General features: G+C 47.6%; 1 protein-coding gene across 1 annotated transcript in view; it reads right to left on the bottom strand.

The window, feature by feature from the left end:
- Window positions 1–22,746, bottom strand: part of LOC144611845 (adhesion G protein-coupled receptor E2-like) — a 71,342-nt gene extending 48,596 nt beyond the window's left edge. Inside the window, exons 1-5 of the mRNA XM_078431147.1 lie at window positions 22,581–22,746; window positions 22,219–22,299; window positions 15,505–15,542; window positions 14,184–14,361; window positions 4,270–4,389 (exon numbers count right to left, since the gene is read on the bottom strand). Coding sequence (XP_078287273.1) covers window positions 4,270–4,389; window positions 14,184–14,361; window positions 15,505–15,542; window positions 22,219–22,299; window positions 22,581–22,746 — 583 coding nt within the window. The remainder of the gene's footprint in view (window positions 1–4,269; window positions 4,390–14,183; window positions 14,362–15,504; window positions 15,543–22,218; window positions 22,300–22,580) is intronic.
- Window positions 22,747–25,144: the final 2,398 nt, after the last annotated feature.

Genomic DNA, 25,144 nt, shown 5'->3' on the forward strand with positions numbered 1-25,144 from the left:
GGTGCCGGTGTCCGAGAAGTATCTGAACGTGTCCAAGATATCCTGAAAAGGGAGGGAGAGGAGCCAGAGGTCGTGGTACATATAGATACCAACAATATAGGTAGGATAAGGGAAGAGGTCCTGAAAGGAGAATTTAGGGGGCTAGGAAGAGAGTTAAAAAAAAGGACTTCCAAAGTGATAATCTCAGGCTTACTGCCTGTGCCACGCGATAGTGAGAATAGGAATGGAGTGAGGTGGACGATAAATACGTGGCTGAGGGACTGGTGCAGGGAGCAGGGTTTCAAGTTTCTGGATCATTGGGACCTCTTCTGTGGGAAGTATGACCTGTACAAAAAGGACGGGTTGCATCTGAACCTGAGGGGAACCAATATCCTGGCGGGGAGATTTGCTAAGGTAATTGCGGAGACTTTAAACTAGTACGGTTGGGGGGAGGGACTCAAACACAGATAGCTAACAGGCAGTGTGTGAGGCAGGAGGCAGAAAGGGGAAACACTCAGACCCAATATGTAGGAGAGAAAGAAGTGAAAAGAAATAAACTGAGAATAAGAAATGATGGGTCCCTTAAATGTGTATATTTTAATGCTAGGAGCATTGTAAGAAAGGTGGATGAGCTTAGAGCCTGGATTGACATCTGGAAGTATGATGTTGTGGCGATCAGTGAAACATGGTTGCAGGAGGGTTGCGATTGGCAATGAAATATTCCAGGATTTCATTGTTTCAGATGTGATAGAATCGGAGGGGCAAGAGGTGGGGGTGTTGCATTGCTTGTCAGGGAGGATATCACAGCAGTGCTTTGGCAGGACAGACTAGAAGGCTCGATTATGGAGGCTGTTTGGGTGGAACTCAGAAATGAGAAAGGCTTAGCAACACTTATAGACTGCCAAATAGGGAACGAGAATTGGAAGAGCAAATATGTAAGGAGATAGCAGATATTAGTAGTAAGCACAGAGTAGTGATTGTGGGTGATTTCAATTTTCCGTACATAGACTGGGAATCACATTCTGTTAAAGGGCTGGATGGTTTGGAGTTTGTGAAATGTGTGCAGGATAGTTTTTAGCAGCAATACGTAGAGGTACCTACCAGAGAAGGGGCAGTGTTGGACCTCCTGTTAGGAAATGAGACGGGTCAGGTGACGGAGGTATGTGTTGAGGAGCACTTTGGGTCTAGTGATCACAATGCCATTAGTTTCAATATAATTATGGAGAAGGTCAAATCTGGACCAAGGGTTGAGATCTTGGATTGGAGAAAGGCTAATTTTGAGGAGATGAGAAAGGATTTAAAAGGAGTGAAATGGGACATTTTGTTTTATGAAAAGGATATAATAGAGAAATGGAGGATATTTAAAGGTGAAATTTTGAGAGTACAGAGTCTTTATGTCCCTGTTCAGTGGAAAGGAAAGAATAATAATTTGAAAGAGCCGTGGTTTTCCAGGGAAATTGGACACGGTTCGGAAAAAGAGGGAGATATACAATAAATATAAGCGGCAGGGAGTAAATGAGGTTCTTGAGGAATATAAAGAATGTAAAAGGAATCTTAAGAAGGAAATTAGAAAAGCGAAAAAAAGATATGAGGCTGCTTTGGCAAGTAATGTAAAAGTAAACCCCAAGGGGTTCTACAGATATGTCAATAGCAAAAGGATAGTGAGGGATAAAATTGGTCCATTAGAGAGTCAGAGTGGACAGCTATGTGCTGAGCCGGAAGAAATGGGGGAGATATTAAACAATTTCTTTTCTTCGGTATTCACCGAGGAGAAGGATATTGAATTATGTGAGGTAAGCGAAACAAGTAGAGTAGTGATGGAAATTATGAGGATCAAAGAAGGGGAGGTACGGACACTTTTGCAAAATATAAAAGTGGATAAGTCTCCAGGTCCTGATAGGATATTCCCTAGGACATTGAGGGAAGTTAGTGCAGAAATAGCAGGGGCTATGACGGAAATATTTCAAACGTCATTAGAAACGGGGATGGTGCCGGAAGATTGGCGCATTGCGCATGTTGTGCCTTTGTTTAAAAAAGGTTCTAAAAGTAAACCTAGCAATTATAGACCTATTAGTTTGACGTCTGTGGTGGGAAAATTAATGGAAAAGATACTTAGGGACAATATATATAATCACATGGATAAACAAGGCCTGATTAGAAACAGTCAACATGGATTTGTGCCTGGAAGGTCATGTTTGACTAATCTTCATGAATTTTTTGAAGAGTTTACCAGGGAAATTGATAAGGGCAAGGCTGTGGATGTTGTCTATATGGAGTTCAGTAAGGCATTTGACAAGTTTCCACATGGAAGGTTGATTAAGAAGGTTAAATCGTTGGGTATTAATAGTGAGGTTGCAAGATGGATTCAACAATGGCTGAATGGGAGATACCAGAGGGTAATGGTTGACAACTGTATGTCAGGTTGGAGGCCAGTGTCTAGTGGAGTGCCCCAAGGATCTGTGTTGGGTCCACTGTTGTTTGTCATGTATTTGTTTTTGATCTGGATGATGGTGTGGCAAATTGGATTAGTAAGTATGCAGATGATACTAAGATAGGTGGTGTAGTTAATAATGAAGTAGATTTTCAAAGTCTACAGAGAGACTTGGGCCTTTTGGAAGGGTGGGCTGAAAGATGGCAGATGGAGTTTAATGCTGATAAGTGTGAGGTGCTGGATTTTGGTAGGACAAATCAAAATAGGACATGTAGGGTAAATGGTAGGGAATTGAGGAATGCAGTGGAACAGAGGGATCTGGGAATAACTGTGCATTGTTCCCTGAAGGTGGAATCTCATGTGGATAGGGTGGTGAAGAAGGCGTTTGGTATGCTTGCCTTTATAAATCAGAGCATCGAATATAGAAGTTGGGATGTAATGTTGAAATTGTACAGGGCATTGGTGAGGCCGAATCTGGAGTATGGTGTGCAGTTCTGGTCGCCGAATTATAGGAAGGATGTCGACAAAATGGAGAGGGTACAGAGGAGATTTACTAGAATGTTGCCTGGGTTTCAGCACTTAAGCTACAGAGAGAGGTTGAACAGGTTGGGTCTTTATTCTTTGGAGCGTAGAAGGTTGAGGGGGGACTTGATAGAGGTTTTTAAAATTTTAAGAGGGACGGACAGAGTTGACGTGGGTAGGCTTTTCCCTTTGAGAGTGGGGAAGATTCCAACAAGGGGACATAGCTTCAGAATTAAGGGACAAAAGTTTAGGGGTAACATGAGGGGTAACTTCTTTACTCAGAGGGTGGTGGCTGTGTGGAATGAGCTTCCGGGGTAAGTGGTGGAGGCAGGCTCGATTTTATTATTTAAGAGTAAATTGGATAGGTATATGGATAAGAGGGGATTAGAGGGTTATGGTCTGAGAGCAGGTAGATGAGACTAGGTCAGGGAGAATGGTCGGCGTGGACTGGTAGGGCCGAACGGGCCTGTTTCCGTGCTGTAATTGTTATATGTTATATGTTATAACAATGATCTATTCCTCATTGTCCTTGATCTCCACCACCTTTGTCTCTTTTTCGCATTTTACATTTCCTTATCTTTCTATCTCCCTCTCCTCTGATTCAGTCTGAAGAAGGCTCTCGACCCGAAATGTCACCTATTCCTTCTATCCAGAGATGCTGCCTGACCAGCTGAGTTACTCCAGCATTTTGAGTCCATCTTCGGTTTAAACCAGCTTCTGCAGTTCCTACCGACAACATCCAGATTGTCTCCAATCTGATCCATTCCTATATTAACCATTTCATAGAGTCATATAGTACGGACACAAGCCCTTTGGCCCGTCTTCCTATACTGACCAAGAAGCCTGATCTAAGATAGTCCCATTTGCCCAAACTTAGTCCATATCCCTCTCAACTTGTTCTATCCAGGTACCTGTCCAAGTCTCCGTTAAATGTTGTTAATCTACTTGCCTCAAGTACCTTCTCTGGCACTTCATTCCATAGACTCACCACTCCTCTTTGTGAAAAGGGTGCTCCGCAGGTTCCTGTAGAATCATCCCCTTCTCACCTTAAACCTATGTCCTCTGGGCAAAAGGACCTGGGTAAAAGGGTTTGTTTCCGAAATCTCCTAAACCTGTCCTTCTCCATTACAAAAGATGCTCCATAATATCAGGATATTATTGATGTGTAATGAAGCATTTATATTGTGCACTCTCTTTCCCATTGGCTGGAATTTCTCCCCATGTATTGGGACAAAACAAAGAGACATTCACCTGTCCAACAAAGGAAACTACATCAAAAGTAGTATTTTAGCTTACCAAAAAGCCATGAATAGGGTTGACGCTAAGCTTGGACTTACCAAAATTCTCTTTCCCTGCCACGCTCTTCCAGCCAATGTCCAGGCTGTTTTTGGCAGTGGATAACTTTGATCTGTTATCCTTTGGGATTGTGCTGTTCCGAAATGCTTGCATGAAGATTTCTTTGAAAATGGAGAGACAGGAAAGTCAGCATTACAAACAGGGAATAAAATGACACACAGTGATTGGAACTTTGTCATATCTTTGTATAGAAAATAACTTTTAATCTTTCCAAAGGTTCTCAATCCTATTTTCTCCAGAAAGACAACAACTTGCTCGCAATACCCTGGACACAGAGATTGTCAATGTCTTTTTCTAATAACTCATTTGTGATTTCCATTATGAGTGGAGCAAGGTCTTTAAAGGGCCTGTCCCACTTAGGCGATTTTAAGGCGACTGCCGGCGACTAGGCTGTCACCGACAGTTCGCTGGTGTGTCGCGGGCATGATCGTGAGGAATCTTCAAAGAATCATAGTGGAGCTCAGTGTCTGAGAAATCAATCGGATTGAAATTTCTCGGTGACAGCTAGCTTATCGCCAGGTATCGTTGCTTATTGTGGGCGCTGTCGCATGCTGTCCCAGGTTTGCTAGGTTCTCTTAGATGCATTTAGAAGCACGTAATATTAAATTAAGTAAAGTCATTTGAAGATACCATAAAATACTTGTGTTTAACCAATTTATTTACCGTCAGGTCATTTGACAGGTAGATTGGAGGCGACCGTTTGACGGTCAGGTAAGTGTGGGAATTTTTGTGATGTTTATGGCCATCAGCGATTACATTTAAAGTAGGCTCCCAACCCAGATATGCAACCCAGAAACCAGATATGCATCTCCCTTACATTTTCAAAGAATGCCCACACTCTGCAGAAAAGTCCATTTAGCCACGTTTAAAATTAAATTTCTTAATACTGCTATTAGTAAACTGGAAGTCAATCTAGTTTATGCCTTGTTACCATGAAGATTGGTTTTCAAGTAACCCGGGCAAGATGTTATATTTCAAAACTCTCAAGTAATTACAGACTTGTCAGTGATTTTAGCGAAAATTAGGACGTCGGAGAAGCATTGATAAGCGTGGAAATTTTGCGATGTTTCCGAAGACAGTGTAATCTCGACCTGACTCGGCATTGTCGTGGTCATTGTCGTGGTCATTGTCGTGGTCATTGTCGTCGGGTAAAAGAAAATTTCGGCGATCTGCTACGACTTTGACAGTCGCCCACAGTCACCTAGAAAATCGCCTAAGTGGGACAGGGCCTCAAAAGAAGAAATGTCACCCATTGCTTCTCTCCAGAGATGTTGCCTGTCCCGCTGAGTTACTACAACTTTTTGTGTCTATCTTCTTTAAACCATAAAGGTCTTTGTTTAAAGCTTTCACAAAAAATACATTAAATATCCAGCAGATAGACACAAATAGCTGGAGTAACTCAGGCAGCATCTCTGAACCACTGGATGGCGCCAGCAATGGCTGCCTCGCCAAAAATCTGTCTTGTCCCTTCCTTCTTTGTTGTTTTTATTAGTATGTGTTAAATGTATGTTTTAGTGTTCTTTAGCTTGTCTTATGTGGGGGTGGTGGGGAAAACTTTCTTTAATCTCTTATCTCGATGGAGATGCAATTTATTTCTGTACCGTATCTCTGTCCACACTGCAGTCTAACATCGAGGAGCTGGTGGCCTCTGCTGGAGACCGACTTTGGGAGCTCCAATTGCGGGAGCCTGCAGGACATAACATCATGGAGCTAGCGATCGCTGTCGGGGATCGAATGTGGAGCTCCATCCACGGGAGCCTACGGACTTTAACATCTTGGTGCTCGCGGTCCCTGGTTAGAGACCGACTTCGGAAGCTCGCCGCGCGGGTGCTCCGATCTCCCCGACGCGGGAGTTTCGATATCCCCGACGCGGGAGCTTCGATCGCCCCGACGCGGATGGTTCGACCGCCCGGTCCACGGGAGAATAAAGAGGAAGCAGATTTGACTTTATTGCCTTTCATCACAGTGAGGAATGTGGGGAATCCGTGTTTATGTTAACTTTTATGTAGTTGTATCTTGTTGCTTTTTATAGTATGGCTATAAGGTAATTCGAGTTTCACTGTACCTTAATTGGTACACGTGACAATAAAATAACCTTTGAACCTTTGAAGAGAAGGAATGGGTGGCGTTTCGGGTTGAGACCCTTCTTCAGATTGGTCAGGGGAAAGGGAATCGAGAGATATAGACGATGATGTAGAGAGATAAAGAACAAGGAATGAAAGATATCCAGAAAAGTAATGATGATAAAGGAACTGGGCCATTGTTAGCTGATTGTTGGGTGAAAATGAGAAGCTGGTGCGACTTGAGGGGGGGAGGGATATGAAATGCTGTTCCTTCAATTTGCATTTAGCCTCACTCTGACAATGGAGGAAATCTCGGACAGGAAGGTCAGTGTGGGAATGGGAAGGAGAATTAAAATGTTTAGCCACCGGGAGATCAGGTAAGTCCAGGCGGACTGAGTGAAGGTGTTCAGCGAAACGATCGGCCAGTCTACGTTTGGTCTTGCCGATGCATAAGAGTCCACATCTTGAACAACGGATACAGTAGATGAGGTGGAGGAGGTTCAAGTGAACCACTGCCTAACCTGAATGGACTGTTGGGGTCCCTGGACAGAGTCGAGGGAGGAGGGATTAATCCAGCATTGATGTTCTGTGCGGATTTCAAGTAAATATTTTTCCTCTCCAGAATGTGCCCCTTCCTGCCTGATCTCTTGTTTCTTCACATGACGTCAGTGGCAGCCTGTTCACATTGCACTCTTTTCATTTTCCATTTCCACCAGCCTCTCCCTGCTCCCCAGACTATAACACTTAAACGTCATGAGACAAGAGTGTTCAATTCTGGTCTGTACTGACAGTATTGAAATTTGTAAACACACTACTCATTGATTATAATAAACAAACAAAAAAGATTAACTATGTGAACCTATGCTGCACTGCCTCAATAGCAAGGACGTCCTTCTGAAATTAGGAGACCAAAAGTGCACACAATACTCCAGATGTGGTCTTCCCAGGGCCCTATACAACTGCAGAAGGACTTCTTTGCTCCTGTACTCAAATCCTCTCATTATGAAGGCCAACATGCCATTAGCTTTCTTCACTGCCTGCTGTACCTGCATGCTTACTTTCAGTGACTTGTGTACAAGGACACAAGTCTCGTTGCACCTCCCCTTTACCTAATCTGACACCATTGAGATAATAATCTGCCTCGTTATTTTTGCCGCCAAAGTGGATAACCTTGCATTTATCTACATGATGCTGCATCTGCCACGCATCTGCCCACTCATTCAACCTGTCCAAGTCACCCTGCAACCTCCTAACATCCACTTCGCAGTCCACACTGCCACCTAGCTTTGTGTCACCTGCATACTTGCTAGTGTTACTTCTGATTCCATCATCCAAATCACTAATATATATTGTAAATAGTTGCGGCTCCAGCACCGAGCCTTGCGGCTCCAGCACCGAGCCTTGCGGCTCCAGCACCGAGCCTTGCGGCTCCAGCACCGAGCCTTGCGGCTCCAGCACCGAGCCTTGCGGCCCCAGCACCGAGCCTTGCGGCTCCAGCACCGAGCCTTACGGCTCCAGCACCGAGCCTTGCGGCTCCAGCACCGAGCCTTGCGGCTCCAGCACCGAGCCTTGCGGCCCCAGCACCGAGCCTTGCGGCTCCAGCACCGAGCCTTGCGGCTCCAGCACCGAGCCTTGCGGCTCCAGCACCGAGCCTTGCGGCTCCAGCACCGAGCCTTGCGGCTCCAGCACCGAGCCTTGCGGCACTCCACTCTCCACTGCCTGCCATTCTGAAAAGGACCAGTTTATTCCTGCTCTTTGCTTCCTGTCTGCCAACCAATTCTCTACCCATGTCAATACCCTACCCCCAATACCATGTGCCCTAATGTTGCTCACCAACCTCCCGTGTGATACCTTATCAAAGGCTTTCTGAAAGTCTAGTTACACTACATGCACTGGCTCTCCTTTATCCATTTTACTTGTCACATCCTCAAATAATTCCAGAAGATTATTCAAGCAGGATTTCCCCTTCATAAATCCATGCTGACTTGGACTTATCCTTTTACCGCTATCCAAATGTGCCGTTATTACCTCTTTAATAGTTGACTCCAGCATCTTCCCCACCACCGATGTCAGACTAACTGGTCTGTAATTCCCCGTTTTCTCTCTCGCTCCTTTCTTGAAAAGTGGGATAACATTAGCTACCCTCCAATCTATAGGAACTGATCCGGAATCTATTGAACATTGGAAAATGATCACCAATGCATCCACAATTTCTTGAGCCACCCCCTGGAGTTCCCTGGGGATTTATCAGCTTTCAGTCCCATCAGTCTACCCAATACTATTTCTCGCCTAATGCAAATTTCTTTCAGTTCCTCTGTCTCCCTTGATCCACTGTCCACTAGTACATCTGGGAGATTGTTTGTGTCTTCCTTCGTGAAGACAGATCTTCCTTAGTGAAGACATTGCTGTATGCCAATGTTAAAGAGGCGTAAAGCTCCATAGCCCTTCAGCCGCTGGGAAGATCTGACCACAACCTGGTTCACCACCTACCCAGGTATATGCCAATGGTCCAGAAGCTGCCTGTGACCACAAGCTCAGTGAGGAGGTGGTCACAGGAGGCCTGTGATGCTCTACAGGGTTGTTTTGAGGTCACAGACTGGCGCACTTTGTAGTCCCCATGGAGAGGACATTGATGGACGTAAGGACTGTATTACAGCTACATAAAGTTCCGTGTGGATAACGTTGTCCCTAAGGAGACTGTATGCTGTTTCCTCAACAACAAGCCCAGTGACATAAAGGCCCTTCTCAACCAGGTGACAGGGAGGAAGTGAAATAGGTGCAGAAAGAACTGAAGGTGAGACTACGACAGGGCAAGGATGACTGCAGGAAGAAGCGGCAGCTGAAACTTCAGCAGAACAACATATGTGTGGAGCGATATGAAGAGCATTACAGGCTACAAGAAGACCAGTGGCCTGGGGAGGGAAAGCAATCAGGACTGGGCCAACGAGCTAAACCTGTTTATTAACAGATTTGCTGGTGGGGCCTCTGCCCACCCTCCCCCCTGCCCCTTGGCAGACTCTCCCCTTCAATCCCCCTGCTCCACTTCATAGAGTCATTGAGTCATAGAGTCATAGAGTGATACAATGTGGGAAACAGGCCCTTCGGCGCAACTTGCCCACACTGGCCAACAATGTCCCTGCTATAGTAGTTTCACTTGCCTGTGCTTGGTCCATATCCCTCCAAATCTGTCCTATCCATGTACCTGTCTAACTGTTTCTTAAACAATGGGATAGTCTACAATGCATCAACTATCTCGTCTGGCAGCTTGTTCCATACACCCACCACCCTTTGTGTGGAAAGGTTACCCCCCGGATTCCTATTAAATCTTTTCCTCTTCACCTTGAACCCATGTCCTCTGGTCCTCAATTCCCCAACTCTGGGCAAGATACTCTGTGCATCTAACCGATCTATTCCCCTCATGATTTTATATATCTCTTTAACATATCCCCTCATCCTCCTGTTCTCCATGGAATAGAGACCCAGCATACTCAACCTATCCCTATAGCTCACACCCTCTAGTCCTGGCAACATCCTCATGATGGTGGAACAGCAATGGCAGGAATTTCTGGGCATAATCCAGAAGACGCAGGATCATTTCATTCCAAAAAGGAAGAAAGATTCTGAGGGGAGTAGGAGGCAACATGGAATAAAACTAAAAGAAAAGATGTATAACACAGCAAAGAGTTGCCAGAAGCCAGAAGATTGGGAAACTTTCATAGGACAACAGAAGGTAACAAAACGGGCAAAACGGGCTGAATAGATGAAGTACGAGGGGAAGCTGGCCAAGAATATAAAGAAGGACAGTAAAAGCTTCTTTAGGTACGTTAAGAGAAAAAGAGTAGCAAAGTCAAATGTGAGTCCCTTGAAGGCAGACACAGGTGAAATTATTATGGGTAACAAGGAAATGGCAGAAGAGTTGAACAGGTACTTCGGATCTGTCTTCACTAAGGAAGATACAAACAATCTCCCAGATGTACTAGAGGACAGATGATCTAGGGGGGGGGGGTAGAGGAACTGAATGAAATTTTCACTAGGCGAGAAATAGTATTGGGTAGACTAATGGGACTGTAGGATGATAAATCCCCTGGGTCTGCATCCCAGGGTCCTCAGGGAGGTGGCTCTAGAACTAGTGGATGCATTGGTGATCATTTTCCAATGTTCAATAGATTCAGGAGCAGTTTATGTGGATTGGCTAATGTTATCCCACTTTTCAAGAAAGGAGCGAGAGAGAAAACGGGGAATTACAGACCAGTTACCCTGACATCGGTGGTGGGAAAGATGCTGGAAACAATTATTAAAGAGGTAATAACGGTGCATTTGGATAGCAGTAAAATGATAAGTCCAAGTCAGCATGGATTTATGAAAGGGAAATCATGCTTGACTAATCTTCTGGAATTTTTTGAGGATGTGACAAGTAAAATGGATGAAGGGGAGCCAGTGGATGTAGTGTATCGAGACTTTCAGAAAGCCTTTGATAAGGTCCTGCACGGGATACAGCACATGGTATTGGAGGTAGGGTATTGACATGGATAGAGAATTGGTTGGCAGACAGGAAGCAAAGAATAGGAGTAAACGGGTCCTTTTCGGAATGGCAGGCAGTGGTGAGTGGAGTGCCGCAAGGCTCGGTGTTGGGGCCGCAACTCTTTACCATATATATTAATGATTTGGAAGAGGGAATTAGAAGCAACACCAGCAAGTTTGTGGATGACACACAGCTGGGTGGCAGTGTAAACTGTGAAGAAGATGTTAGGAGGTTGCAGGCTGACCTGGACAAGTTGAGTGAGTGGGCAGATGCGTGGCAGATGCAGTATAATATAGATAAATGTGAGGTTATCCACTTTGGCGGCAGAAACAAGGAGGCAGATTATTATCTCAATGGTGTTAGGTTAGGTAAGGGGGAGATCCAGTGAGATCTGGGTGTCCTTGTACACCAGTCACTCAAAGTTGACGTGCAGGTACAGCAGGCAGTGAAGAAAGCTAATGGAATGTTGGCCTTCATAACAGGAGGATTTCAGTATAGGAGTAAAGAGGTTCTTCTGCAGTTGTATAGGGCCCTGGTAAGACCACATCTGGAGTATTGTGTACAGTTTTGGTCTCCTAATTTGAGGAAGGACACCTGAGGCAGTGCAGCGTAGGTTCACGAGATTGATCCCTGGGATGGAGGGACTGTCATATCAGGAAAGATTGAAAAGACTAGGCTTGTATGCACTGGAGTTTAAAAGGATGAGAGGGGATCTTATAGAAACATATAAAATTATGAAAGGACTGAACAAGCTAGATGCAGGAAAAATGTTCCCAATGTTGGGCGAGTCCAGAATCAGGGGCCACATTCTTGGAATAAAAGGGAGACCATTTAAAACTGAGGTGAGAAGAAACTTTTTCACCCAGTGAGCTCGAGGGGTTAGTGGAATCAAGGGATATGGGGAGAAGGCAGGCACGGGTTAATGATTGTGGACGATCAGCCATGATCACAATGAATAGCGGTGCTGGCTCGAAGGGCCGAATGGCCACCTCCTGCACATATTTTCTATGTTTCTATGTTTCTATGATCACCTTATCTACCTGCGACTCGACCTTCAAGGAACCATGCACCTGTACTCCTAGATCCCTCTGTGCTACAACACTACCCAGAGACCTAACATTTACTGTGTGGGCCCTGCCCTTGTGAGACGTTGCAAAATGCAACACCTGTATTAAATTCCATCACCCATTCCTCAGCCCACCTGGCCAATCAATCCAGATCCTGCTGCAATCTTTCACAACCATCTTCACGATCTGCAAATCCACTCACTTTTGTATCATCAGCAAACTTGCTAATCTTGCCCTGTATGTTCTCATCCAAATCATTGATGTAGGTGACAAACAGTAATGGGCCCAGCACCGAACCCTGAGGCCCACCACTAGTCACAGGCCTCCAGTCTGAGAAGCAACCTTCCACCATCACCCTCTGCTTCCTTCCATGGAGCCAATTTGCTATCCATTCAGCTATCTCTCCTATGATCCCCTGCGATCAAACCTTCCAGAGCAGCCTACCATGCAGAACCTTGTCGAATGCCTTACTGAAGTCCATGTACAACATCTACTTCCTCTGCCTTTTCTTTGTCGCATCTGACCATCAAGGTTGAGCAGGTGAGGAAAGAGCTGAGTAGACTTCTCTGGCAAAGCCACGGGTCCTGATGGTGCTCAAGGCTTGTGCCAGCCAGTTGTGCGGAGAACTCTAGCATATCTTCAACCTGAGCCTGGAGAGGGTTCCTGTGATGTGGAGACATCCTGCCTGGTTCCTGTACCAAAGAGGACGTGTCCCAGCTCCTCCAATGACTACAGACCAGTGGTGCTGACCTCACACATCATGAAGTCCTTGGAGAGGCTGGTGCTCATTCACCTGTGACCCCTGGTTAAACCCTACCTGGACCCCCAGCAGTTCACTTATCAAACACAGGTGGGGGTTGAGGACACCATCATCCACCTGCTCCATTGTTCCAATGCTCAAGTGGATAGGCCGGGCAGCTAGGGAGCAAACTGACAAAGATGCAGGTGGATGCCCCATTGGTGTCCTGGATCACCAACTACCTGACTGGATGACCACAGTATGTCAGGCTACAGAACTGTGTCTCGGACATGGTATTGAGCAACACAGGGCCCCACAAGGGATGGCCTTTCTCCCTTCCTGTTCACCATCTACACCTTGGACCACAGATATAATCTGGACTCCTGCCACCTGCAGAAGGTTTTGTATGTCTCTGCAATTGTGGGCTGCATCAGTGAGGGGAAGGAAGCTGAATACAGAGGTGTAGTCAACGACTGTTGAATGGTCTGGGTGGAATCACCTGCAGCTCAACACCGACAAGACTAAGGAGTTAGTGGTGGACTTTAAGAGGAGAGGAATACCCCTGTCTCCTGTCTCCATCAATAGTGTGGATGCGCAGTATACCAGGGAGTACAAATACCTTGGAGTGTACCTGGACAGTGAACTGGACTGGTCCAGGAATGCTGAGGCCCTGTACAAGAAGAGACCGAGCCGGCTGTACTGTTTGAGAAGGCTCTGCTCCTTCAATGTCTGCAGTAAGATGCTGCAGATGTTCTACCAATCGGTGGTAGCCGGTGCCATCTTCTTCACTGCAGTACGCTGGGGCAGCAGGGCGAAGGTCGCGGACACCAATAGGATCAACAAACTCATCAGGAAGGCTGGCTCTGCCCTGGGGGTGGAGTTGGATTCATGGGAGGTGGTCTTGGAGGGGAGGATGCTCCTCAATCTGCGGAGCATCCTGGACAATACGGCCATGACACACTGGCCATCCTGAGGAGCACCTTGAGCAACAAACTGGTTCCACCAAGATGCAGCACAGAACGCCACAAGAGATCCTTCTTCCCTGTGGCTGTCAATCAATCTGTACAACTCCTCCCCCTTCTGTCGTGGGGTCGACTGAGACTGACTACCACCCCCACCCCCCCCCCCCCCCTCCAATCTTTGCACATCCCCAATCCTTTCCACTCGTCACTTTAAGTTCATGTTTCATGTATTTTGTGTTTTATGACTGTTGGCAGATCAATTTCCCTCCTGGGATAAATAAAGTTCTATTGTATCGTATCAGACCACACTTTTTTGTAACTTCCTATGTTCCTGGGCGTTTGAGTTACAGGACCAGGCAGTGATGCCATCAGTCAACATTGACACGTTACCCATGAGACAGAACATTGGATCCAGGTGTACACCTCACTGCCAGACATAAACAGTTTCAATGGCTGGTGGTAACAACTGTGTATCTGAAACCAATGGCTAATACAGAACTTTATTCAATACTGCTAGAAAAAAAACAAGATTATTACATTACCCAAGGTATTGGAAGAGAAGTTTGCCTTTTGTTGGTGATGCAAATTCCGGGCAGATGCTAATGTGTAATTTTCCATGATTTCCAGGAAATATGAAAACAACTTGGAGAATTCTGTTGAACTTGTCTTGTAAAGCTTTGACAAACCCATGGTGAAAAACTCAGCAAATGAATGAATATCCTGTTGGGATAGAGATAGTGCCTTTATCACCACTTGATCAACCTTCAAGCATCTGTGAACATGCACTTTATCCATTCCTCTGCACCGATCCATATCCTTCAATTTATTGCATATTCTCTTACTCATTTGTAATCATCTCCCTCCTTCCATCCAATGTACAAGCATAGAAACGCTGGTCAGTGTGGACTTGGCAGGCTGGACCAGTTTCCACACTGAAGTCTAAAATAACAGGCACGTTGGCCCAATTTGTTCATGCTGACCAAGATGCCCCATCTAAGCTCGTCCCATTAATGTATATTTGACCCTTTCCAGTCTGTGTACCAATGCAAATGTCTTTTAAATGTTGTTATTGCGCCTCTCTCAATTATTTCCTCTCACAGCTTATTCTATATATGTACCACCCCCTATATATGAAGATGTTGCCCCTCAGGTTCCTATTAAATCTTTTCCCTCTCATCATGGTTCTCTAGTTCTTAATTCCTCAGCCCTGGGGAGAAAGAACTGTGTGCATTCACCCTATCTATTTCCCTCATGATTTTATACACCTCTGTAAGATTACCTCTCAGTCTCCCACACTCCCTGCCTGCCCAATCTCCCCCTACAGCACACGCCCTCAATTTCCAGCAACATCTCCCTCCTTGGTTTCCTCATCCTGTCCCACCTAAACCGCACCATCCTCAGGTACATTCCCCTGCAACCGCAAGAGATGTAACACTTGGCCTATACCTCCTCGCTCACCACCATTCAAGGATTCCAGCTGTGCTTTCAGGTGAGATGCATCCCCTCTAAACTCATCTACTGCATTCAGCATTACATTACAGGTGTCCAGCGAGACCAGGTGTAGACAAAGTGATTATTTCGCTGAACACCTTCACTCGGTCTGCCAAGACTGACTGGATCTCCCAGCTGTTAACCATTTTAACTCCCCATTCTCGTACCAACCTTTCTGTCCTGGGCCTCCAGCATTGTCAGAATAAGGCCACACTCAAACTGGAGGAACAACACTTCAAATACTGCTTGGGTAGTTTGCAACTCAACAGTAAAAACATTGAATTCTCCAATTCATAGTAACAACCCAAATGATTTTTTCTTCCTCCCACCTTTCCTGACCCCAGTACGCACCTGTGAAAAACATGAGCTTACCACAACAGATGAACTCTTTGGGCAAAGATTGATCAAATCTGTGAAGAGAACAGAAAATAGTTGAATAAATACCCAAAATGCTGGAATAACTCACCGTTCTTCTGTACCCACGTGGTCTCCTCTCAGGACCCCATTTTTCCCCCCTTTGAGAAGGGTTCCGCATGGTAGGCTGCTTTGGAAGGTGAGATTGTCTGGGTTCCTGGGAGAACTACCCAACTGGATACAGAGTATGCTTCATGAAAGGAAGCAGATAGTGGTGGTGGAAGATTGTTTTTCGGACTAAAGGCCTGTGGCTAGTAGTGTGCCTCAGGGATCGGTGCTGTGCCCATTGCTATTTGTGTTTTTTCCCAACAATTTGGATAGAATGTACAAGGCATGATTGGTAAGCTTGAAGAGGACACGGAAGTAGGTAGAACTGTGGACGGTGAAGATTCCTATCAAAAATTGCAGCAGGTTCTTGATCAGTTGGACAAGTGGGCTGATAAATGGCTGATGGAGAGGAGTTGCACTTTGAGAAAAATGTTCCCAATGTTGGGGAATTCCAGAACCAGGGGCCACAATCTACGAATAAAGGGAAGGCCATTTAAAACTGAGATGAGAAAAAAAAATCACCCAGAGAGTTGTGAATTTGTGGAATTCTCTGCCACAGAAGAGAGGCCAATTCACTGGATGAATTTAAAAGAGCATTAGATGGAGCTCTAGGGGCTAGCGGAATCAAGAAATATGGGGAGAAGGCAGGCACGGGTTACTGATTGTGGATGATCAGCCATGATCACAATGAAAGGCAGTGCTGGCTCAAAGGGCCAAATGGCCACCTCCTGCACCTATTTTTCTGTGTTTCTTGAGCAGGCCCTTCACAGTGAATGCTCAGACAATGGCAAGCACTGAAGAGCAGAGGGATGAAGGTTACAGGTACATCGTCCCCAGAAAGTGGAGTCACAGGTATTTAGGGTGGTGAAGAAAGGGTTTGGTATATTCGCTATCATCAGTCAGAGTATTGAGCACAGAAGTTGGGTAGTTCTCCCAGGAACCCAGGCAATCTCACCTTCCAGCCTACCATGCGGAACCCTTCTCAAAGGGAGGAAAAATGGAGTCCTGAGAGGAGACCACGTGAGTACAGAAGAACAGTGCAAACTCCACAATCTTCAATGGTCAGGACCCTCCCTAGGTCATTGGCTGCAGTCGGGCAGCAGCACTTTTCTCTTAAATGTAAAGATAAAGGTTTCATGAAAGTAAGGTCATGAGGTCATAAGTGATAGGAGCAGAATTAGGTCATTTGGCCCATCTGCAGTCTACTATGCCATTCAATCATGGCTGTTCTGTCTCTCCCTCCAAACCCCATTCTCCTGCCTTCTCCCCATAATCCCTGACACCCGCACTAATCAAGAATCTATCTATATCTGCTTTAAAAGTAGACAATAGACAATAGACAATAGACAATAGGTGCAGGAGTAGGCCATTCAGCCCTTCGAGCCAGCACCGCCATTCAATGCGATCATGGCTGATCACTCTCAATCAGTACCCCGTTCCTGCCTTCTCCCCATACCCCCTCACTCCGCTATCCTTAAGAGCTCTATCCAGCTCTCTCTTGAAAGCATCCAACGAACTGGCCTCCACTGTCTTCTGAGGCAGAGAATTCCACACCTTCACCATTCTCTGACTGAAAAAGTTCCTACTCATCTCCGTTCTAAATGGCCTACCCCTTATTCTTAAACTGTGGCCCCTTGTTCTGGACTCCCCCAACATTGGGAACATGTTTCCTGCCTCTAATGTGTCCAATCCCCTAATTATCTTATATGTTTCAATAAGATCCCCCCTCATCCTTCTAAATTCCAGTGTATACAAGCCCAATCGCTCCAGCCTGTCAACATACGACAGTCCCGCCATTCCGGGAATTAACCTAGTGAACCTACGCTGCACGCCCTCCATAGCAAGAATATCCTTCCTCAAATTTGGAGACCAAAACTGCACACAGTACTCCAGGTGCGGTACAACTGCAGAAGGACCTCTTTGCTCCTATACTCAACTCCTCTTGTTATGAACACCAACATTCCATTGGCTTTCTTCACTGCCTGCTGTACCTGCATGCTTCCTTTCATTGACTGATGCACTAGGACACCCAGATCTCGTTGAACTCCCCCTCCTCCTAACTTGACACCATTCAGATAATAATCTGCCTTTCTATTCTTACTTCCAAAGTGAATAACCTCACACTTATCTACATTAAACTGCATCTGCCATGTATCCGCCCACTCACACAACCTGTCCAAGTCAACCTGCAGCCTTATTGCATCTTCCTCACAATTCACACTACCCCCCAGCTTAGTAGTGTGGGGTCAAAGTATCCATTGACAGCCTCCACATCCTTCTGTGGCTAAAAAATCCACTGATTCACCACCCTCTGACTAATGAAATTCCTTCTCATCTCCTTCCTAAAGGAACGTCCTTTAATTCTGAGGTGATGACCTCTAGTCCTAGACTTTCCCACCAGTGGAAACATCCTCTCCACATCCACTCTATCCAAGCCTTTCACTATTCGGTTCGTTTCAATGAGGTCACCTCTCATTCTTCTAAACTCCAGTGAGTTCAGGCCCAGTGCTGTCAAACGCTCATCATAAGTTAACCCACTTATTCCTGGGAGCATTCTTATAACCTCCTCTGGACATTCAAGGCCAGCACATTCTTCCTCAGATATTGTGCACAAAATTGCTCACAATGCTAGCATGCTTACCGGAAGCAGATGGTGATGGTGGACGGTCCTTTATAACTACATAGCCTCCTGATAGCTGCTGCAGCTGTCTTCTTGTTGAAACAAAGAACTACAGATGCTGGTTTACCAAAAAATGACACAAAATGCAGGAGTAACTTAGAGGGTCAGGCACTACCCTGGAGAATTTAGACAGGAGGCATTTCGGGTTGGGACCCTTCTTTGGACCGATTGTATGAAGGGGGGGGGGGGTGGGGGGACTGGAAGGAATGAGGGGCAGGACAAAGCATGGTTGGCGATGGGTGAACACACGCTAAGGGCTTTTTGATGGGCAAATGGTTGGACAAAAGAAGGGACAGGGAAGGAATAGGTACAAGGCCAGGTGGGGCCCAGTGGAATCCCCTCCCCTTTCACCCCCAGCCTACCCTCTTTCTTCTTCCCTCCGCTGCCCTGAGCCACAACTGGCCGTGCACCACTTACTCCCCTTCCCCTCCCCCGACATTTCATCCTCCGGATTCTTAAATCGCGACTCTTTAATCCTTTTGTCCCCCAGCCTGTGTGTTTTCATCTCTAGCCTTTGTCCACCCATCTGCCTATCAACCCTCCCTCGCTTGTGCTTACCTACTACCAGCCTTGCTTTGTTCTGCCTCTCCTCTCTTCCAGTTTTCATCTCCCCACCTTACAAACAGTCTGAAGAAGGGTCCCAACCAGAAATGTCACCTATGCATATTCTGCAGGGATGCTGCCTGACCCTCTAAGTTACTCCTGCATTTTGTGTCATTTTTTGGTAAACCAGCATCTGTAGTTCTTTGTTTCAAGAAGAAGACAGCTGCAGCAGCTATCAGGAGGCTATGTAGTTATAAAGGACCGTCCACCATCACCATCTGCTTCCGGTAAGCATGCTAGCATTGTGAGCAATTTTGTGCACCATATCTGAGGAAGAATGTGCTGGCCTTGAATGTCCAGAGGAGGTTACAAGAATGATCCCAGGAATAAGTGGATTAACATATGATGAGCGTTTGACAGCACTGGGCCTGAACTCGCTGGAGTTTAGAAGAATGAGAGGTGACCTCATTGAAACGAACCGAATAGTGAAAGGCTTGGATAGAGTGGATGTGGAGAGGATGTTTCCACTGGTGGGAAAGTCTAGGACTAGAGGTCATCGCCTCAGAATTAAAGGACGTTCCTTTAGGAAGGAGATGAGAAGGAATTTCATTAGTCAGAGGGTGGTGAATCAGTGGATTTTTTAGCCACAGAAGGATGTGGAGGCTGTCAATGGATACTTTTAAAGCAGATATAGATAGATTCTTGATTAGTGCGGGTGTCAGGGATTATGGGGAGAAGGCAGGAGAATGGGGTTTGGAGGAAGAGATAGAACAGCCATGATTGAATGGCGTAGTAGACTGCAGATGGGCCAAACGACCTAATTCTGCTCCTATCACTTATGACCTCATGACCTTACTTTCATGAAACCTTTATCTTTACATTTAAGAGAAAAGTGCTGCTGCCCGACTGCAGCCAATGACCTAGGGAGGGTCCTGACCATTGAAGATTGTGGAGTTTGCACCTTTCTCCTCTACCCATGTGGTCTCCTCTCAGGACTCCATTTTTCCTCCCTTTGAGAAGGGTTCCGCATGGTAGGCTGCTTTGGAAGGTGAGATTGTCTGGGTTCCTGGGAGAACTACCCAACTGGATACAGAGTATGCTTCATGAAAGGAATCAGATAGTGGTGGTGGAAGATTGTTTTTCAGACTAAAGGCCTGTGGCTAGTAGTGTGCCACAATGTGCTGTGCCCATTGCTATTTGTGTGTTTTCCCAACAATTTGGATAGAATGTACAAGGCATGATTAGTAAGCTTGAAGAGGACACGAAAGTAGGTAGAACTGTGGACGGTGAAGATTCCTATCAAAAATTGCAGCAGGTTCTTGATCAGTTGGACAAGTGGGCTGATAAATGGCTGATGGAGAGGAGTTGCACTTTGAGAAAAATGTTCCCAATGTTGGGGAATTCCAGAACCAGGGGCCACAATCTACGAATAAAGGGGAGGCCATTTAAAACTGAGATGAGAAAAATTCACCCAGAGCGTTGTGAATTTGTGGAATTCTCTGCCACAGAAGAGAGGCCAATTCACTGGATGAATTTAAAAGAGCGTTAGATAGAGCTCTAGGGGCTAGCGGAATCAAGAAATATGGGGAGAAGGCAGGCACGGGTTACTGATTGTGGATGATCAGCCATGATCACAATGAAAGGCAGTGCTGGCTCAAAGGGCCAAATGGCCTCCTCCTGCACCTATATTTCTGTGTTTCTTGAGCAGGCCCTTCACAGTGAATGCTCAGACAATGGCAAGCACTGAAGAGCAGAGGGATGAAGGTTACAGGTACATCGTCCCCAGAAAGTGGAGTCACAGGTAGTTAGGGTGATGAAGAAAGGGTTTGGTACATTCGCTATCATCAGTCAGAGTATTGAGCACAGAAGTTGGAATGTTATGTTATAGTTGTACAAACTGTTTGTGAAGCCGCCTCTGGAGCAGTGCGTTCAGGTTTGCTCACCCTGCTATCGGATGGATGTTATTGGGTTGGAACGAGTGCAGAGAAGATTTGTATCTTCAGAAGATCAGAAGAGCAGCCATGGTGGCACAGCGGTAGAGTTGCTGCCTTACAGTGCTTGCAGCGCCGGAGACCCTGGTTCGATCCCAACTACGGCTGCTGTCAGTATGGAGTTTGTATCTTCTCCATGTGACTGCAAGGGTTTTCCCCAAGATCTTCGGTTTCCTCCCACAATTTGTAACCTACAGATATGTAGGTTAATTGCCTTGGTGTGCCACAACCTCCTAAATGTTGAACCGACTGAACCTCATCCTCAGCAATCAGGATGTGGCTGCTGGATCTGTCCATGAGGATTTAAGGCAGAAGTGGCCCCTGCATAATCCTTGTGGAGACAAAGTCTACCTTCTCCCATTTGTTGGCAGTTGGGCTGACATGTCTCTATGACATTTATATATTTTATACATAGGAGGTGCCAATTGTGAAGCCAGCTAAAGAAATAGAAGTGGAAAGGAACCGAGTGGGGGCAGGAGAGAAATGGGAACAAAACCAGGTGGGACACAGGGACTAGAGGGGGAAAAAGAGGGGCGAGGGTCGGTTTTATTTATAGATTAGTTCTCTAAAACTGGAGAATTCAATATTCACACTGTTGGGTTGTAAGTGGAATATAAGGTTGTGTTTTTTTCCAGCTTGCATGTTGCCTCATTCTGGCAATGGATGAGGCCCAGGACAGAAAGGTCAGGATGGGATTGGGAAACAGAGTTAAAACGGTTAACTACCTGGAGATCCAATACAATAGGATTGAACACAACTATTCGGTGAAACGGTCACCTCGTCTGCGGTTGGTCTCGCCAATGTAATAGAGGCCACATCTGGAACACTGAATGCAGTTGCAGGGGAAAGTACCTGATGAGGGGCTGGCTTGGATGGGAAGGGATGTGAGCCAATGCAGTCTCTGTAGAAGGTGGGAAGAGTGGTGATGTGAAGATGTCATAATAATGTTCGAGAGTAGTAACCTCCAATAATGTTTAGATATGTCACTATTCCTTGACAGGAAGAAGCTTGAACTTTATTGCCTTCCATCACCGTGAGGATGTGGGGAATCCGCAGTGGTGGTTTATGTTAACTTTTATGTAGTTGTGTGTCTTGATACTTTTTTTTAGTATAGCTGCATGATAATTCGTATTTCACTGTACATTAATTGGTCCATGTTACAATAAACTGACCTTGGAACTTTGGTGGAAAGATAAATGCAATGGAATGGTGCAGATGTGATGAGAATATGTATTTGTGCCTTTACCCACTCCTTCACCCACCCTCGGCACTAATGAGGCAGTCAGTTTTGGGGACCAGGTGTCCTTGTACAGAGCCATGGGGTCCCACAAGGACAGGCTCGTGTGATGGACCATGACTGAGGGAGGAGTTTAACTTCTGTGGACAGAGGGAATGTTGCAACGTTCTCACCTTCATCACCAGACTGATCGTTAAGTTTCCTGCAGGAGGATGCTGAGTCAGCGGTTCCCGGAGCTTTTCCAGATCCTCCAACTGAAACACAAAAAAGTAGACGCAAGGAACTGCTGATGCCGGTTTACCAAAAAAAGGCACAAACTGCTGGAGGAACTCAATGAGTCAGGCAGCATCTCTGGAGGACATGGTAGGTGACGTATCGTGTTGGGACTAAAGAAAGGTCCTGGTCCTGAAACGAGGACAGTGGTGGTCCCAGTTCCCTGTGATTCTGTGGGAAGATGGAGCGGGCAGAGCTGTACCACCTCCCCCTCAGCACACCGCCCCCAGGGGTCAGCCGGAAATGTCCAGACTAGGGATACTCAGAGGCAAATCCTGAGCCACATATTGCTCCCGCACCAGCAGCCTGGTGTTCTTTACGACCCACATTTGTGTGTTTGAGTCAGGACTGTCATTCCCCTCGCTCACTGTGCCCATGTCCACTGGCAGCAGAGACACCACAGTTAAAACCAAGTGACCATTGGCCATCCTCTCTGCTGCAGTTCTGCTGTGGGCAGCGGTGTGTGTAGACTGGGCCCCACAGGGCAGTGATGCTGTGTGTGTAGACTGGGCCCCACAGGGCAGTGATGCTGTGTGTGTAGACTGGGCCCCACAGGGCAGTGATGCTGTGTGTGTAGACTGGGCCCCACAGGGCAGTGATGCTGTGTGTGTAGACTGGGCCCCACAGGGCAGTGATGCTGTGTGTGTAGACTGGGCCCCACAGGGCAGTGATGCTGTGTGTGTAGACTGGGCCCCACAGGGCAGTGATGCTGTGTGTGTAGACTGGGCCCCACAGGGCAGTGATGCTTGGATCTGTTGCCTCAGGGTGAGTCAGGATCTCACTCCACACTCGGGTCCCTGCCGGATCACTGATCCTGAGGGTTGGGGAGGGTCGACCGTCTGAAACTGTTCAATCTGCAATCGCACAGCTTCCGTGCAGCCCTCCCTCGTCACACCACCCTGTACATATCCATGCCGTCCGCCCCCCTCCCCACAACCCCCCCAGAAACCCCCGCCCCTCACCAAAACCCCCCGCCCCTCCCCAGAAACCCCCCGCCCCTCCCCACAACCCCCGCCCCCTCCCCTCAACCCCCCGCCCCTCCCCACAACCCCCGCCCCCTCCCCTCAACCCCCCGCCCCCCTCCCCACAACCCCCCGCCCCCTCCCCACAACCCCCCGCCCCTTCCCACAACCCCCCGCCCCTTCCCACAACCCCCCGCCACTCCCCACAACCCCCGCCCCCTTCCCACAACCCCCCGCCCCTCCCCACAACCCCCCCAGAAACCCCCCGCCCCCCTCCCCACCCCCCCCACCCCTCAACCCCCCGCCCCCCTCCCCACCCTCCCCACAACACCCCGCCCCTCAACCCCCCGCCCCTCCACACAACCCCCGCCCCCTCCCCACAACCCCCCGCCCCCTCCCCACAACACCCCGCCCCCTCCCCACAACCCCCCGCCCCCTCCCCACAAACCCCCGCCCCTCCCCACAACCCCCCATCCCCTCCCCACAACCCTCCGCCCCTCCCCACAACCCCCCATCCCCTCCCCACAACCCTCCGCCCCTCCCCACAACCCCCCATCCCCTCCCCACAACCCCCCATCCCCTCCCCACAACCCCCCGCCCCTCCCCACAACCCCCCATCCCCTCCCCACAACCCTCCGCCCCTCTCTCCACAACCCCCCTCCCCACAACCCCCGCAACTCCCCACAATCCCCGCCCCTCAGTCCACAACCCCCGCTCCCCTCCCCACAAGCCCCCTCCCCCCTCCCCAAAAGCCCCCACCCCCCTCCCCTGGAGGTTTGGGGGATGAACCTGTTCCAATGATCCCCACATCCATACCTGAGGTTGTATCTGATTCTGGGACGGTGGACAAAGCCTCCCGGGCTCCGAGTGTTGTTTCCTGGGGTTGAGGTGTTGTTTCCTGGGGTTCGGGTGTTTCCTGTGGTTCGGCTGTTTCCTGGGGTTCGGATGTTGTTTCCTGGGGTTCGGATGTTGTTTCCTGGTGTTCAGGTGTTTCCTGGGGTTCGGATGTTGTTTCCTGGGGTTGAGGTGTTGTTTCCTGGGGTTCGGATGTTGTTTCCTGGGGTTCGGATGTTGTTTCCTGGGGTTCGGATGTTGTTTCCTGGGGTTGGGGTGATGTTTCCTGGGGTTCGGATGTTGTTTCCTGGGGTTGAGGTGTTGTTTCCTGGGGTTCGGATGTTGTTTCCTGGGGTTCGGATGTTGTTTCCTGGGGTTGGGGTGATGTTTCCTGGGGTTCGGATGTTGTTTCCTGGTGTTCAGGTGTTTCCTGGGGTTCGGATGTTGTTTCCTGGGGTTCGGATGTTGTTTCTTGGGGTTCGGATGATGTTTCCTGGGGTTCGGATGTTGTTTCCTGGGGTTCGGGTGTTTCCTGGGGTTCGGATGTTGTTTCCTGGGGTTCGGATGATGTTTCCTGGGGTTCGGATGTTGTTTTCTGGGGTTCGGATGATGTTTCCTGGGGTTGGGGTGTTTCCTGGGGTTCGGATGTTGTTTCCTGGGGTTGAGGTGTTGTTTCCTGGGGTTCGGATGATGTTTCCTGGGGTTCGGATGTTGTTTCCTGGGGTTCGGATGTTGTTTCCTGGTGTTCAGGTGTTTCCTGGGGTTCGGATGTTGTTTCCTGGGGTTGAGGTGTTGTTTCCTGGGGTTCGGATGTTGTTTCCTGGGGTTCGGATGTTGTTTCCTGGGGTTGGGGTGATGTTTCCTGGGGTTCGGATGTTGTTTCCTGGGGTTGAGGTGTTGTTTCCTGGGGTTCGGATGTTGTTTCCTGGGGTTCGGATGTTGTTTCCTGGGGTTCGGATGTTGTTTCCTGGGGTTGGGGTGATGTTTCCTGGGGTTCGGATGTTGTTTCCTGGTGTTCAGGTGTTTCCTG

The sequence above is a fragment of the Rhinoraja longicauda genome, chromosome 41, assembly GCF_053455715.1.
Source record: "Rhinoraja longicauda isolate Sanriku21f chromosome 41, sRhiLon1.1, whole genome shotgun sequence".
NCBI classification, from domain to species: domain Eukaryota; kingdom Metazoa; phylum Chordata; class Chondrichthyes; order Rajiformes; family Arhynchobatidae; genus Rhinoraja; species Rhinoraja longicauda.